This window comes from Acipenser ruthenus, chromosome 4, assembly GCF_902713425.1.
Source record: "Acipenser ruthenus chromosome 4, fAciRut3.2 maternal haplotype, whole genome shotgun sequence".
Taxonomy (NCBI): Eukaryota; Metazoa; Chordata; class Actinopteri; order Acipenseriformes; family Acipenseridae; genus Acipenser; species Acipenser ruthenus.
Genome location: NC_081192.1, coordinates 3969463 through 3981353, shown reverse-complemented (window position 1 = coordinate 3981353; position 11891 = coordinate 3969463). Strand labels below are relative to the sequence as shown.

General features: G+C 39.6%; 1 protein-coding gene across 5 annotated transcripts in view; it reads left to right on the top strand.

The window, feature by feature from the left end:
* The first annotated feature begins 503 nt into the window (after positions 1 to 503).
* si:ch211-13c6.2 (uncharacterized protein LOC100000125 homolog) overlaps positions 504 to 11891 on the top strand; it is a 34193-nt gene continuing 22805 nt past the window's right edge. For 2 of the 5 annotated variants that reach the window (XM_059021464.1, XM_059021462.1), the window contains exons 1-4: positions 505 to 685; positions 4075 to 4135; positions 4319 to 4387; positions 7711 to 7735. In XM_059021464.1, coding sequence (XP_058877447.1) covers positions 4082 to 4135; positions 4319 to 4387; positions 7711 to 7735 — 148 coding nt within the window. In that variant the 5' untranslated portion in view covers positions 505 to 685; positions 4075 to 4081. Of the gene's footprint in view, positions 686 to 4062; positions 4136 to 4318; positions 4388 to 7710; positions 7736 to 11891 lie in introns of those variants that run through there. The other 3 variants (XM_059021465.1, XM_059021463.1, XM_059021466.1) reach the window with 3 other exon arrangements.

Here is an 11891-nt window from a genome sequence, read left to right as displayed (position 1 = left end):
AACTTGCGTACTAGTTTAGTACCCGTCCTCCGTACTAATCACGGGCTCATCCACAGTTAGTATGCTCCTTTTAATTAGTTGCAGTTGACCCAGAGAGAACTGCTTGTTTGTTTTGTTTGAACAGCTGAACTGGAACTTTGGGAAACTCAGGGATTGCATTACTGTAACAGCGAGTTAAAAAAAAGATAATTAATTAAAAGCTGTTGTTTTCTCTGTAGCCGACTGCTTTAAGTAGAAAGGAGTGAGGTTTCAGATTCTCTTAGTGTGCTCTTTTTTTTTGTTTACGTACTTCGAGTAAACGGCCACAGCACCGTTTAACAAACGGCCGCCGGGTGGCGTTGAAAAGTGAAAGTCTGTTTCCTGTCTGTTACTGTCACCATAACATAGTGCAGTCATTATTTATTGAGAGGGTACAATAGCTCTATGAAAACCAGAGGCGCTCTCGCACACCAAAAATGTTATACCATCTTACTTGCCATAAATCAGAACGTCACTGTCTAAATGGCCGGAACCATGCAGTAGCAGCACAACAGCAGTACATCGGACCGGATCTGACCGGACCGCCCCGCCTTGCCCAGACCGGAAGTGACAGAAGTCTTCGTTCCAATTTGGAAAGCAAGCGAGTGAGTTGCAGCGCGCTGAATGAGTAATTTGATTGTGCTGCAGATACACGTAAAGAATTAAGGTAAGCAACAACAACGACGATAATATTGCTAAGTGCTACACTTATCATTTCTGTGTAATGAAAATGGGTCAAGTCAAATTAGCACGTGAGAGTTTGTTGAAAAGCAGTGTTTATTGTGGTGTGTCTTGCCTTTGTTGTAGTGGTTCTTAATGGTTGTTTATCGTGTATTTTATTGTATATACTGTTTAACCGTGTGTGCAGATATATGCAGTATATACACGTGTAGATTAAAAAACAAAACAAAACCAAAACTCTTCGGTGTTCTGTTTTGTTTATTTTAACTGAACTAGGCCTCGGTGTGACACAGATTACTGTTGCTTTACACTTGTGAATTATGATTTGATTAATGGAGAAAAAAATAACTAACAGTTTTCACTTCAATAAAAAAATCATTGCAAGTTACTGTATTTTGGTGGTATGTCGTTTTTCGATTCGTTGTGGGTCTTGGCAGCATGTTTTGTTTTTGTTTTCTCCACCTTCAGAAATGGCTCGACGTGTAAAATAAAAATGAGTGGTCATGCTAGTTGGTTAGAAACTTCACATGTAGTCACGTAAGGAACAAATGGGACAATACAAAATCTAAACAGATGTAAGCCCAAGTAGTACCTAATACTGGGCTTCTACTGTTATGTGGCCCTGTCCACACTACGTTTTTAAATCGGCTTAAAAGTGCGAAATACGGTGAGCGTCTGCACTACGCAGCGTTTAATACCAGACTCGAGACCACCTCAGGGGGTAGTCATGAGTCCGGTTCTAAATTAGGCCCTGTCCACACTACATAATCCATCTCGTGAACCTTAATCAAAAATGGTTTAATTAATCCAGCTCAAAGCGTCCACACTATATACCGTTTCATGTTTAGTCGGGCTTAATGCGGCCACACACCATTAGAATAGTTCAGTTACAATTCCCAGCAGCGCAATGAACCGTGGAAATGAATACGATCGTATCCCACCATGCACTGTATTTTATTTCAAAATAATGTGTTATGCCCCATATTAATAGTGGTGCATATTGCTAAAAAAGTATTTTGCGGAAAAAATTAAATGCGAACACACACAAGTAGGGAAGTTTCGGGTTTTATGTTTTAATCAGGTGACATCTCACCTCAACATCATTGTGGAGTAGTGGTTAGGGCTCTGGACTCTTGACCCGAGGGTCGTGGGTTCAATCCCAGGTGGGGGACACAGCTGCTGTACCCTTGAGCAAGGTACTTTACTTAGATTACTCCAGTAAAAAAACAAACAAAAAACAACTGTATAAATGGGTAATTGTATGTAAAAATAATGTGTACAAATAATGTAGTTGTATGTAAAAATAATGTGATATCTTGTAACAATTGTAAGTCTCCCTGGATAAGGGCGTCTGCTAAGAAATAAATAATAGCCTAATCTCTTTAAACAAATTGAGCTGATTCTGTTTTTATAATTAAACAACAAAAAAACTGTCGATTACAAAACAAACTTTGTTTTTACCTTCATATCTTGCCTGAGCCTAATTCTGATCGCCTTAATTATGTGAATTGTTCATCCCGATCGTACTTCTAACTCTCATTTCATTTTTGCAGTCACCTAATTTAACATTGTGCTTCTGGTATTTTCCCCACTAGTTTAACAGGGACCAGACAGTTTTTTTTTTTTGTTTTTTTTTTTAAGCATAACAATTAATACCTAGTGCGGAGTGTACACTGATAGCAAGTCCTTCAGGCGCATGCTCCTGAGTATTTCTCCAAACATACCACAAAGAATTTGGGGATATTGGTGGATACACAAAAAATGTAGTTTGATATTAAAGCGTCCACATGCCTGACAAACCGCACTGTCTGATGCAATCTAATTTAGATTCCCTGAGGTGGTCTCGAGTCTGGTATTAAACGCTGCGTAGTGTAGACGCTCACCGTATTTAGCACTTTTAAGTCGGTTTAAAGGGATAGTGTGGACATGGCCTAAGGCACATTGATATTTGGAGTGATTAAATCGGTCAAGGAGAACTTCAGAGTTAAAAAGGAAACGCACACATTGATAAAATGTACCTTGTGTTTAAGAAACAAAGCCATAACTTTCATGCTAAGAAGCGCTATGTCTTCAGTGGGCATGGGCTCCATATTTGCGGGTCTGTAAACATAAAAAACAGTGCATGGTGGGATAATGTCATATTAAGTCTCAAAGTCCTTTGTGCTGCTAGGAACTGTAACCAAACTATTAATAGTGTTTGTATGTGTTAAGCCCGACTAAACATGAAACGGTCCTAGTCAAACCATCTTACCTATGTTTGATTACCATGTTAGTGTTTTTGGAGTTTAATTAATTTTGTTCGGTAATTCAAGCAGGCAATAGTTGGGGAGTAACGTGAGAGACTAGTAGGCATTATTGTTTGCATTCTCTGATGTACAGTAATAACAAAAACTCCAGTGAGTAGCAAATTGAGATGAGTCTTACCAGTAGTCTTATTCCAACTGGGGTATTTCAAGCCCAGTTAGGGCTGATTTTTGGTTTTAACTGATAAAACCTGATAAAACACCCCTGATTCAAAAATAAATAAATTGGTGGATAGCCAATAAACACTGGAAAACACAGGGGAAAAAAACTGTGGAAATGGTTAATCAATTCACATTGACTTTACCCTTTTCTCATTTAAAAAACCTACTACAAAAATAATAAATACATTTCCCAGTGCTGCTGGGCAATGTCTCTCCTTCCTGACTTGCACCTATCATTGTTTCGTTCTCAATACTTTAAACACGCCCCAACTACTGAGTGAGAAAACACATTCCTACATTTCTATTGGAGACTCCGCTGGCGAGATTTAAAATGAGATTAGTCAGGATGGAGGCGTATTAGCGGGATTTCAAGCTGTATTAGTTAAGATGCAGAGGATTTAAAACAGAATTATGGCGAAATGTACAAAAATGCCTCCACACAAAAACCCCAGAAGAATGTGCCCGTGACCATAGGGATTTCATTGTGGAAGACGGCAAAGGAAAGCAAGTACAACTTAAGTGTGCAAGTACTGTCCAGTTACTATACATATTTTGACAGAAAAAAAAATGCTCAAGCATTTTGGAAAGTAACTGAAAACACTAATTTCATACAGTATATCAAAAACACAAGCCCCGAAAAAAAACGATTTACATAAAACTCAAATAGCTAAAAATGAGCACCGAAAAACAATTAATAAAACCCGAAGAACAGAATCCCTATGCATAATGTAATGGGGTTATTTCAGCATGCTTCGTGTGTTGCAGTGGAACTGCATAAATTGATAAATCAAGATTCTGTGGTGCATGTTGGAAAAGATGCATGTGTCAGCCCTCAGCATACTGTACTGTTTACTGAATTAAGAAATTATTCTCGTTTGTTTAGTCATAATTATTTAAGATTTCTTTTCAGATTCAGAATGAACAATCTAAAAGCACCCAGTGACAGAATTTATGAACTTATTGACTGCAAGGTGAGTGGTGTTAAAATTGGTTTGTAGCAGATAGATTTGAGTGCAACAGTTTTGTGAACATTTTTTAGTGTTTGGAATATATATATATATATATATATATATATATATATATATATATATATATATATATATATAATTATTTTTTTTATGAATTAAAAAATAGGTGTCTTTTTGTTATTACAGGTTTGTAACATAAAGCTTCAAAATGAGACCACTTACAAAATACACTTGACAACACCTCAACACTTGAAGGTAAGAACAGGGTAAAACTCCTGTCACCTACTATGAAATTAGACCCAGTTGATTTTAAATGAATGGCTTTATCCTGTTACTGAGGACATTGAGCGGTACCATTGTCACATTCTGTTTCATTTCTAGAATTAGACGTCATACGTTAAACAGATTTGTTTCTATTATATTTAACTGTCTAGTGGGCTGTTCTAGTGGGGCAATCCAGGTTTTTAGTCTGTTTTTCTTCCCGGGATAAAGCACTTGAAGCAACACAATTGAAATTTGTATAAACAAACGTGACTATCAACAGGGTGCATGCTTTCTGATAAAGAATCATGTGTGTGTATGTATGTATGTATATATATATATATATATATATATATATATATGTATGTATATATATATATATAATGAGAGAGAGATAAACTGCACTGTTCATAAACTGGAAGGATGTAGTAAACCATCTCCAATGAATGATGTTTTAAGCAGGATTATGGAATGTTGCATATTGTTTCAGGCTTTTTCCACAGCCTTTCACTCACTTCTGTGGATGATTCTGAGCTGCACTGTCACGTGGAGGAGCACTTCATTTATTTATTATTCATTTATTATTTGTCCCTTCAACACTTGGGTCGTCTGATGTGTACTGTGCGTTCTGTTTTCCTTTTATCTGTTGGCCTGGACAGTGCCTTTTTGGTATTGTATTACCAATTTCCGTATGTTTCCACAGTACATAATTGAAGGAGAAGAATGAGTGACAAAGCTTGATGTCCTTTCAATACCCATTGTATCAGTAACCCTGTATCACAAGTTTGACTTCAATCTTGACATCGATTTTGGCATTCTTAATACCCTCAACATCAGCCTTGAGCGTTTTGAGTTGGAGTTGCCAAAGTTGATTGATTTTATTTGCAGGTGTGTTCCCTTCATAGAATCAGTACCTGGAAGAATATTAGGTTGTGTTTTCATGGAGGCCAATCCTATTGATGCACCGTATTTCTCAAAGCATTTATGAGATGTTTTCGCTGATGGGTTTCAGATCGTCCAGAATACTCTTCACCTGCCTAATTCATCATGCATTGATAGTGCCTGACAAGTCTGTCCTCCAATTTCAGTCTGCTTTGTGAACTTGACATCTGTGCTTTTGTATCATTGGTTCACATTGGTTTTCCTTTTGCCCAAGGAGGAATTCATTTTCTGTTCCCCATAAGATTTTTTTTTTTTTTTTTTTTTGAGAGGTAGAACATTGGACACTCTGGAAGGATTAGAAAAAGAGGGAATGGATACACAAAGAAATTACTACTAATTAAGTTTCTGGGACAGAAGCTGATTAGTCAACCTTTGATTAACATAGGGCAGCTAAAACCACTTATTTTAGTGAAATATCTTTGATTGCCTTTCTTTCCTGATGGGTAGTCATTAGCTATGTTTCCATCAAGACAAACAAATTTCTAGCAAACTTGCTAAATTACGTCCAAAACTAGCTTTCTGTTAAACTGGATTCAGGTGAACAAACAGCTGTACGTAATGATGTTGCAAGCTTAAAAAAATGGTTATCGCATACATTTTCTTTATCTGAACAAAAAAAAGAAGTTTGCATTTCCATCCATTTACCCCCCCCCCCCCCCCCCACACATTCGCTTGCTAGAGTAGCCTATAAACTCTAGCGAATAACCTACCTCGCTGAACATTGTGATTATATTCTGATTTGTATAACATCTGAAAATAGACCAAGAAGGAACGGTAAATGGTTCTGGACCAAATAATGCTAATTATCACTTTCCCAAGCTCGGTTTCTTGGTTCTGAAAGAACAGCTCCCTGTATGAATAAAATCTAAAATAGACGAGCCGACACATACAAAATAAGAAACCACTCGTGTAATGTGAGATAATGAAGATCTGCTGTCTCTGTGCCCCTCGTATAATAATAATAATAATAATAAAGCAGTCAATTAAACTTGAATAACATGCATCATATGATATGTATTTAAGTTTATTTAACTGCTCCGCCTGAGCTTGTCTGGCAAGTGTGTTTGTTTATTTATTTATTTTTACAGAAAAACCCTGATTCTGGAATAATTTATTTTCATAGAAGACAAGATGAATGCAGTGACATGCAAAGTTTTCATCAAAAGTGTTGCCTGTTTTCATCACAGTTGTCATGCTTTTTTTTTATACGGATGAAAGTTTGATGGAAACATAGCTATTGTTCAGATAAAGGGACAGTTTGATTATTATCCCCTGCTGTGGAGGTGCTGGCATCTTACAATGGGTCACAATTAGCACAAACACAACTTTTGTTTTCTGACAATAACATTAGTTGGTTAGAAACAATTTGCCTGTGTAAAGAAATGATGCTGCATATCTGCTAATGACACTGGAAACCTGTTGAGGTGTCAGACAAACAGTATCTTTTCTTATCTGACCTCTTGCAACTTTGACTTCTTTAAAAACGAGAAGTCTGCAGACAGTTGGTAGGCCTTTTTGCTCTGGGCAAAAGGTTTTTTTTTTTTTTTTTTTTGCCTTCGTGACTTTCGTTTGGTGTCACTTTAATTGTTAAAGTAAAGTCTCTCCCCTCAGACTCCCATCAGCAAGTTACACTCCCCCACCCCCCCTTCCTGTTCAAGTACAGGGCTTTTCTGTGCCACTCAGCAACATTCAGGGATTCAGTGGCAGGAGCTAACTGGGGTTGTTTTTAAGCTTTCCTAATAGCCGCTGTGTGCTGGTAGAGTGAGGGGGCTAGACCAAAGCCTGTCGTGATGGCAAGCTTAAGTAGGACACAGATGAGTGCATTTCTTCTGCATCTGTGCTGGCAGAACGTTGTCCATAATCCAGCCAAATATGCAAAGGGCTGAGACAGAAGTTACTTCAAAGATGTCTTTGAAAATGTGGTGGTCTCGCAGTTGCTTGTGCTTTTAATGCAACAATGATATGTCAGATAACAAGCGATCTGACACATCACTGAGACAGAAATACGCTACTATTGTTTTGCCTTGGAACAAACCATGTAGGTGAGTCGAGGTTTTTGTTTTTGTTTGTGTTTTTTTTTTTTTTTATTATCTTAATTATTTGGCATCCAGGTCTGGTTGTGCCTTGTTTTTAACTTTTTAGGTTGTAATCCTTGTACAGGCCTTTAAATGATTTAAATGCAAACGTCACTAAATCCGTTTGCAGTGAAATGCACTAGGTTTCCCTAGGCTTCGTGTGGCTGCAAGTCAGATGTGACTCGGACCGTGAGGATTAACACTGGCACGGAAGAGGAAAGATCATTTTTGTTTCATAACTAATTTAGTTTTTTTTACTTGCTTTCTCGGGTGCATCAATCAAACAACTTCCTATGAAAGAAAGAGGATTCTCTTGTTGCATGTGGTAAGTAAGCTTTTTCTTTTTAATCCAAAAAAAGACTGCCGGCTATACTGGTACAGGATAGTGTCTTCTGTCAATATCAATTGTCTTCCATTCCTTGGAAAAATTCCTTAGGTATATGTAACAGGGAGCATGATGGGGGGTGTGGGTTATCTGCTGACAGGGAGGGAGGCACACGGCAGTTGCTTTTGACAACGCTGCTCCGGTGTAACAGTAGTTGCCGTGAAGGCGGCTAGCGCTATGCTATATAGGAGGTCCAATTTACACACCTCACTCTACTTGCGGGATCTAAAATACCGAAACTAATCCCTGTTTGTACACATTAAACCAACCCCAACGCCTGTTATACACATGGTCGTCAGCGATTTGGGCTTTCTCTCCACAGATTAAATCAACCCTGACCCTGGTTACGCACACACACAGTCATCTGCGGTTTCGGCTTCATTCCTCTGGAGCTCCAATCCCGGTTAAAACACACGGTGATCGGAGGAGTTCGCTCTTAAACATTTCACTGGGTAGCGTGGAATGTCCGAGTCTTATGGGGTCAAGGTATATTAGCTTGTGCTTTTTACTGCAAGAAGCTCTGCCAGAATATGCCCACCAGCCGGTCAAGGAGACACAGCGGTCCAGTCCTGGCAGCAATTCCCTGTAAATGAACTGGGCTGGCAGCACATCTACGGGTGGGGCGTCTGGCTCTCTAAAACTATTTACACGGTACTATTTACAGAAAACAAACACAAAACCCTGAAATATGTAAACGGTGTCTACAAAACACTAGAAACACTGCATCCCAGAGTAAATGTGGGTTTTATTGACAGGCTAGCAAAAATAAGTTTTATTTTCTGATTTGTGGATTCTAGGCCTGTATACTTGGTGTACAGAGGGAACATAATGCAGAATTCCCTGACTTGGATTCCCAGACGCCACACACTTAAGATAGTAAACTCCACTGGATCTACATGTGACCACAAATAACATGAAGCAGGACAATTCTATCCTCCTTTTGTCTTCACCAATGGACCTTGTGACTGCCAATCACATGAGTGAATGGAAGAAATCCTGGTGGCTTTTGAAATCTGTTTGTTAATCGCAAATGGATTTCATTACATGAGGAGCTGTTATCTACTTCATCCTAATATTGTGCTTGGCTTTTGCCAAGGTAAAATTAGATAGTAGTTGTGGGGACCAACCAAGATGTAGCTTTGCTGCAATATGAGCCTTTAGTGCTCTTCCTCTGCCAGGTAACATGGATTTCCTGTTGGTGGCTGAAGTGTAATGCTGGCTCCAGGGATCAGCCTATTTGCAGCCTCCCTGGCACGTCGGCACACACAAAGGACCTGATTCTGGCTCCAGGGATCAAGCAAAGTGCGGCCTCCCTAGCGCCTCAGCATGGCAACTGTCTGGAATGGGCTGGGTGGGGCACTTTGCAGGGGTCATCAGGTGGGCACCTCCTGACCGGTGTTTCGTTGACTAACCCATGACACCTCGGGAAGGCTCGACAGTGATGCTCGCATCCCAGCACCACTCCCCTCTAGCCCAGTTTACTTACCAGAGCCATCAGTCCTTTTCATTGATTTTGATCGTTTTGAGGTCCCAATCTGCCTCTTTCCTCCTCAAGAGCCAGTTGCTACATCTCTCTGCTTACTTGGATAGAGCCTTCACTATGTGCTGCAACTCCTGTCCACTGAACCCAGTATCTCTGAGAAGCCGGGTCATGGAGTGCGTGACAAATCCCTGACAAACCCACCTCTACTGGATAAACCCAGACTCTTTCCTCCCCCCCAGCTGATCTACCTCTACTGGATAAACCCAGACTCTCCACCCCTGCTGATCCACCTGTACTGGATAAACCAGGACTCTCTAACCCTGCTCATCCACCTCTACTGGATAAACCCGGACTTTCTAACCCTACTGTTCCACCTTGGTGGCTAACTCGGCATATCAGTTTTTTTCCTCTCGTTTTCCTCATCCAGGGAATCCTCCTATGGCACTGTTAGCTCCACCAGGAGAAGACGTGCTGAAACTGACCACAGGACAATGTCAGGTCAGAGGGTAGTTGTAGCAATCTTGGTTGGGAAATAAGACGCTTGCCAACATCTGCCTGCATTCCCTAATCTCTAGAAGCCAGCTGTTGCTGATATTGGCGATGAGCTGTTCATCTTATTACACAGTTCTTCCAGTGCTAATGACAAGTATTGCAGCACCTGGTCATGATGCCAAGTGAAGCGACCCTGACTTGGAGCCACCTTACATCCTGTAAGAATGTGCTTCACGGTAGCCAGTGGTAAACACAAAGGACATGTAGGCTTCTCTCCTATCCATACGTTCAGGTTCTGCGGTGATGGAAGAACATCATATGTGATCCTGATTGGGAAGATGATCATCAGCTTACTTCATTTCCAGCTGAACCTCAGTGCACTTGCATTCCTCAGTTAGAGCTGAAATTGGCAGCTGCAGTTCCCCTATACTGTAGTGTGCTACCCTGCTAAGGCATTGTGGAACTCCCAGCCATTTCCTAAAATATGACTTAAGGCTTCTGGTGACATGCTGTAAGCATCCTGGAAAGCCTGGGATACCAGCTTTTCTGTATGGAGATGTCTCATGTGATTCTTCAGTAGACAAGTTGACAGCCTTTGTGCCACAATGCTGAAGAATATCTTAGTCTCCTCATTTTAACAGTGAAATTGGACGGAATTGTCCAATGCTGGTAGATTCTTTTTCTTTGGCGATTAAAGGTCCCTCCTGCTCTGTACCATGCCCTTGGGATTACCTGTTTTACCCACGTTGCCTTCATCAACCTCCACAAGAGTCTTACAACCCCAGGCGCAGTCTTGTAAACTCGGTATGGTACAGGCGATGATGAAGCCCTTGAATTCTTCACGGCTTGCTCCACCTTCACTTAGGAGCAGTCCTCTGTGGTATTCTGGTGGATTAACAGGTGGAATATTAGAGGAATTGACATATTTGACTTCTTGATATCTCGCCAACTCTGGCTTGGTTGCTGTAAGTATACAATTTTCTTCGCTGGTGAGTAAGTTCTTTTCGAATTTGAACAGATCTTTATTAAGCTGGTTCTGCCATATTCCTCCTTATACAGAGCTTTTAGGTATGATATTGCCCCCTGCAGTTGTGCTGTTACCAATGCCAGCTCTTGTACAGAAAAGGACAATGATTCTCTCCACAGGCATAGCATCACATTTCTTATTGGTTCAAGCAGTGTAATATTTGATAAAACAAGGAAAATGACCTAACTATATAAGTGTTTGGCAAAATAAAAAAAAACAGGACCGGGTTGAACAGCTTACAATTACTGATTTTATTATTTATTTGGTAAATGCTTTGTTTTAAGACGTTAGGGATGCCTTCATTTCATAGAAATGACTATAGGCCCTTACCAGGGTAGCAGAATGTCCAAAATTGCTATAAGAGATTCGATTAGCTGTGAACAGTATCTAAGAAGGGGGTTTTAGGCAGCAGCTGATGCTCACGTCAGTGTACCTATCGGCTCCCAAAGAATCTAGCGGCTGAAATAAATCAAATATGTAATGTCATGGAATTGATCAAATTTAAAGCTATATATACTTGAGCAGCATAACTGCTTCTACAAGTCACTGAGGTTTAGAAGAAATACAACTGGTCAGTTTTCAAAGACAAGCACTTTAATAAGTTATGAAACAATGGTACAAGAAAGCAAAAATAATACAATCACATTTGTCTGGTAGCTTTTCAAATTAAATATAGGCTACTCAAAGTGTTTCAAAAAATGCTTTCCAGTTTATTCAAATTCTAAATTATGATTAAAAAATATCAGCTGTTGAACACTGAGAAGTCGATTTGCGTTGTGGGGTCGTTATCGATCCACATCCACTGAACAGCCTTACGTTTTGGACGGAATGATACTTGGAAGCTAAGTGTTTCTATTTATGGTAATTATCTAATTGAGATACATGACTAGAAGATATAAACAAGTTTAGACTACGTTACAAAAACCAGTCCTGCTTTGCCAGCGCAAAATATAGGCTCAAAATTAAACCATGATGTAAAGTTAAAAGCAAGCATACTGTTTAAAATCAATAATTACATACAACTTACATGTATCAATTTATGGCTGCATATCTTTGCACATAACAAGTGCTAGCATTTGTAATTTCACTGTGTT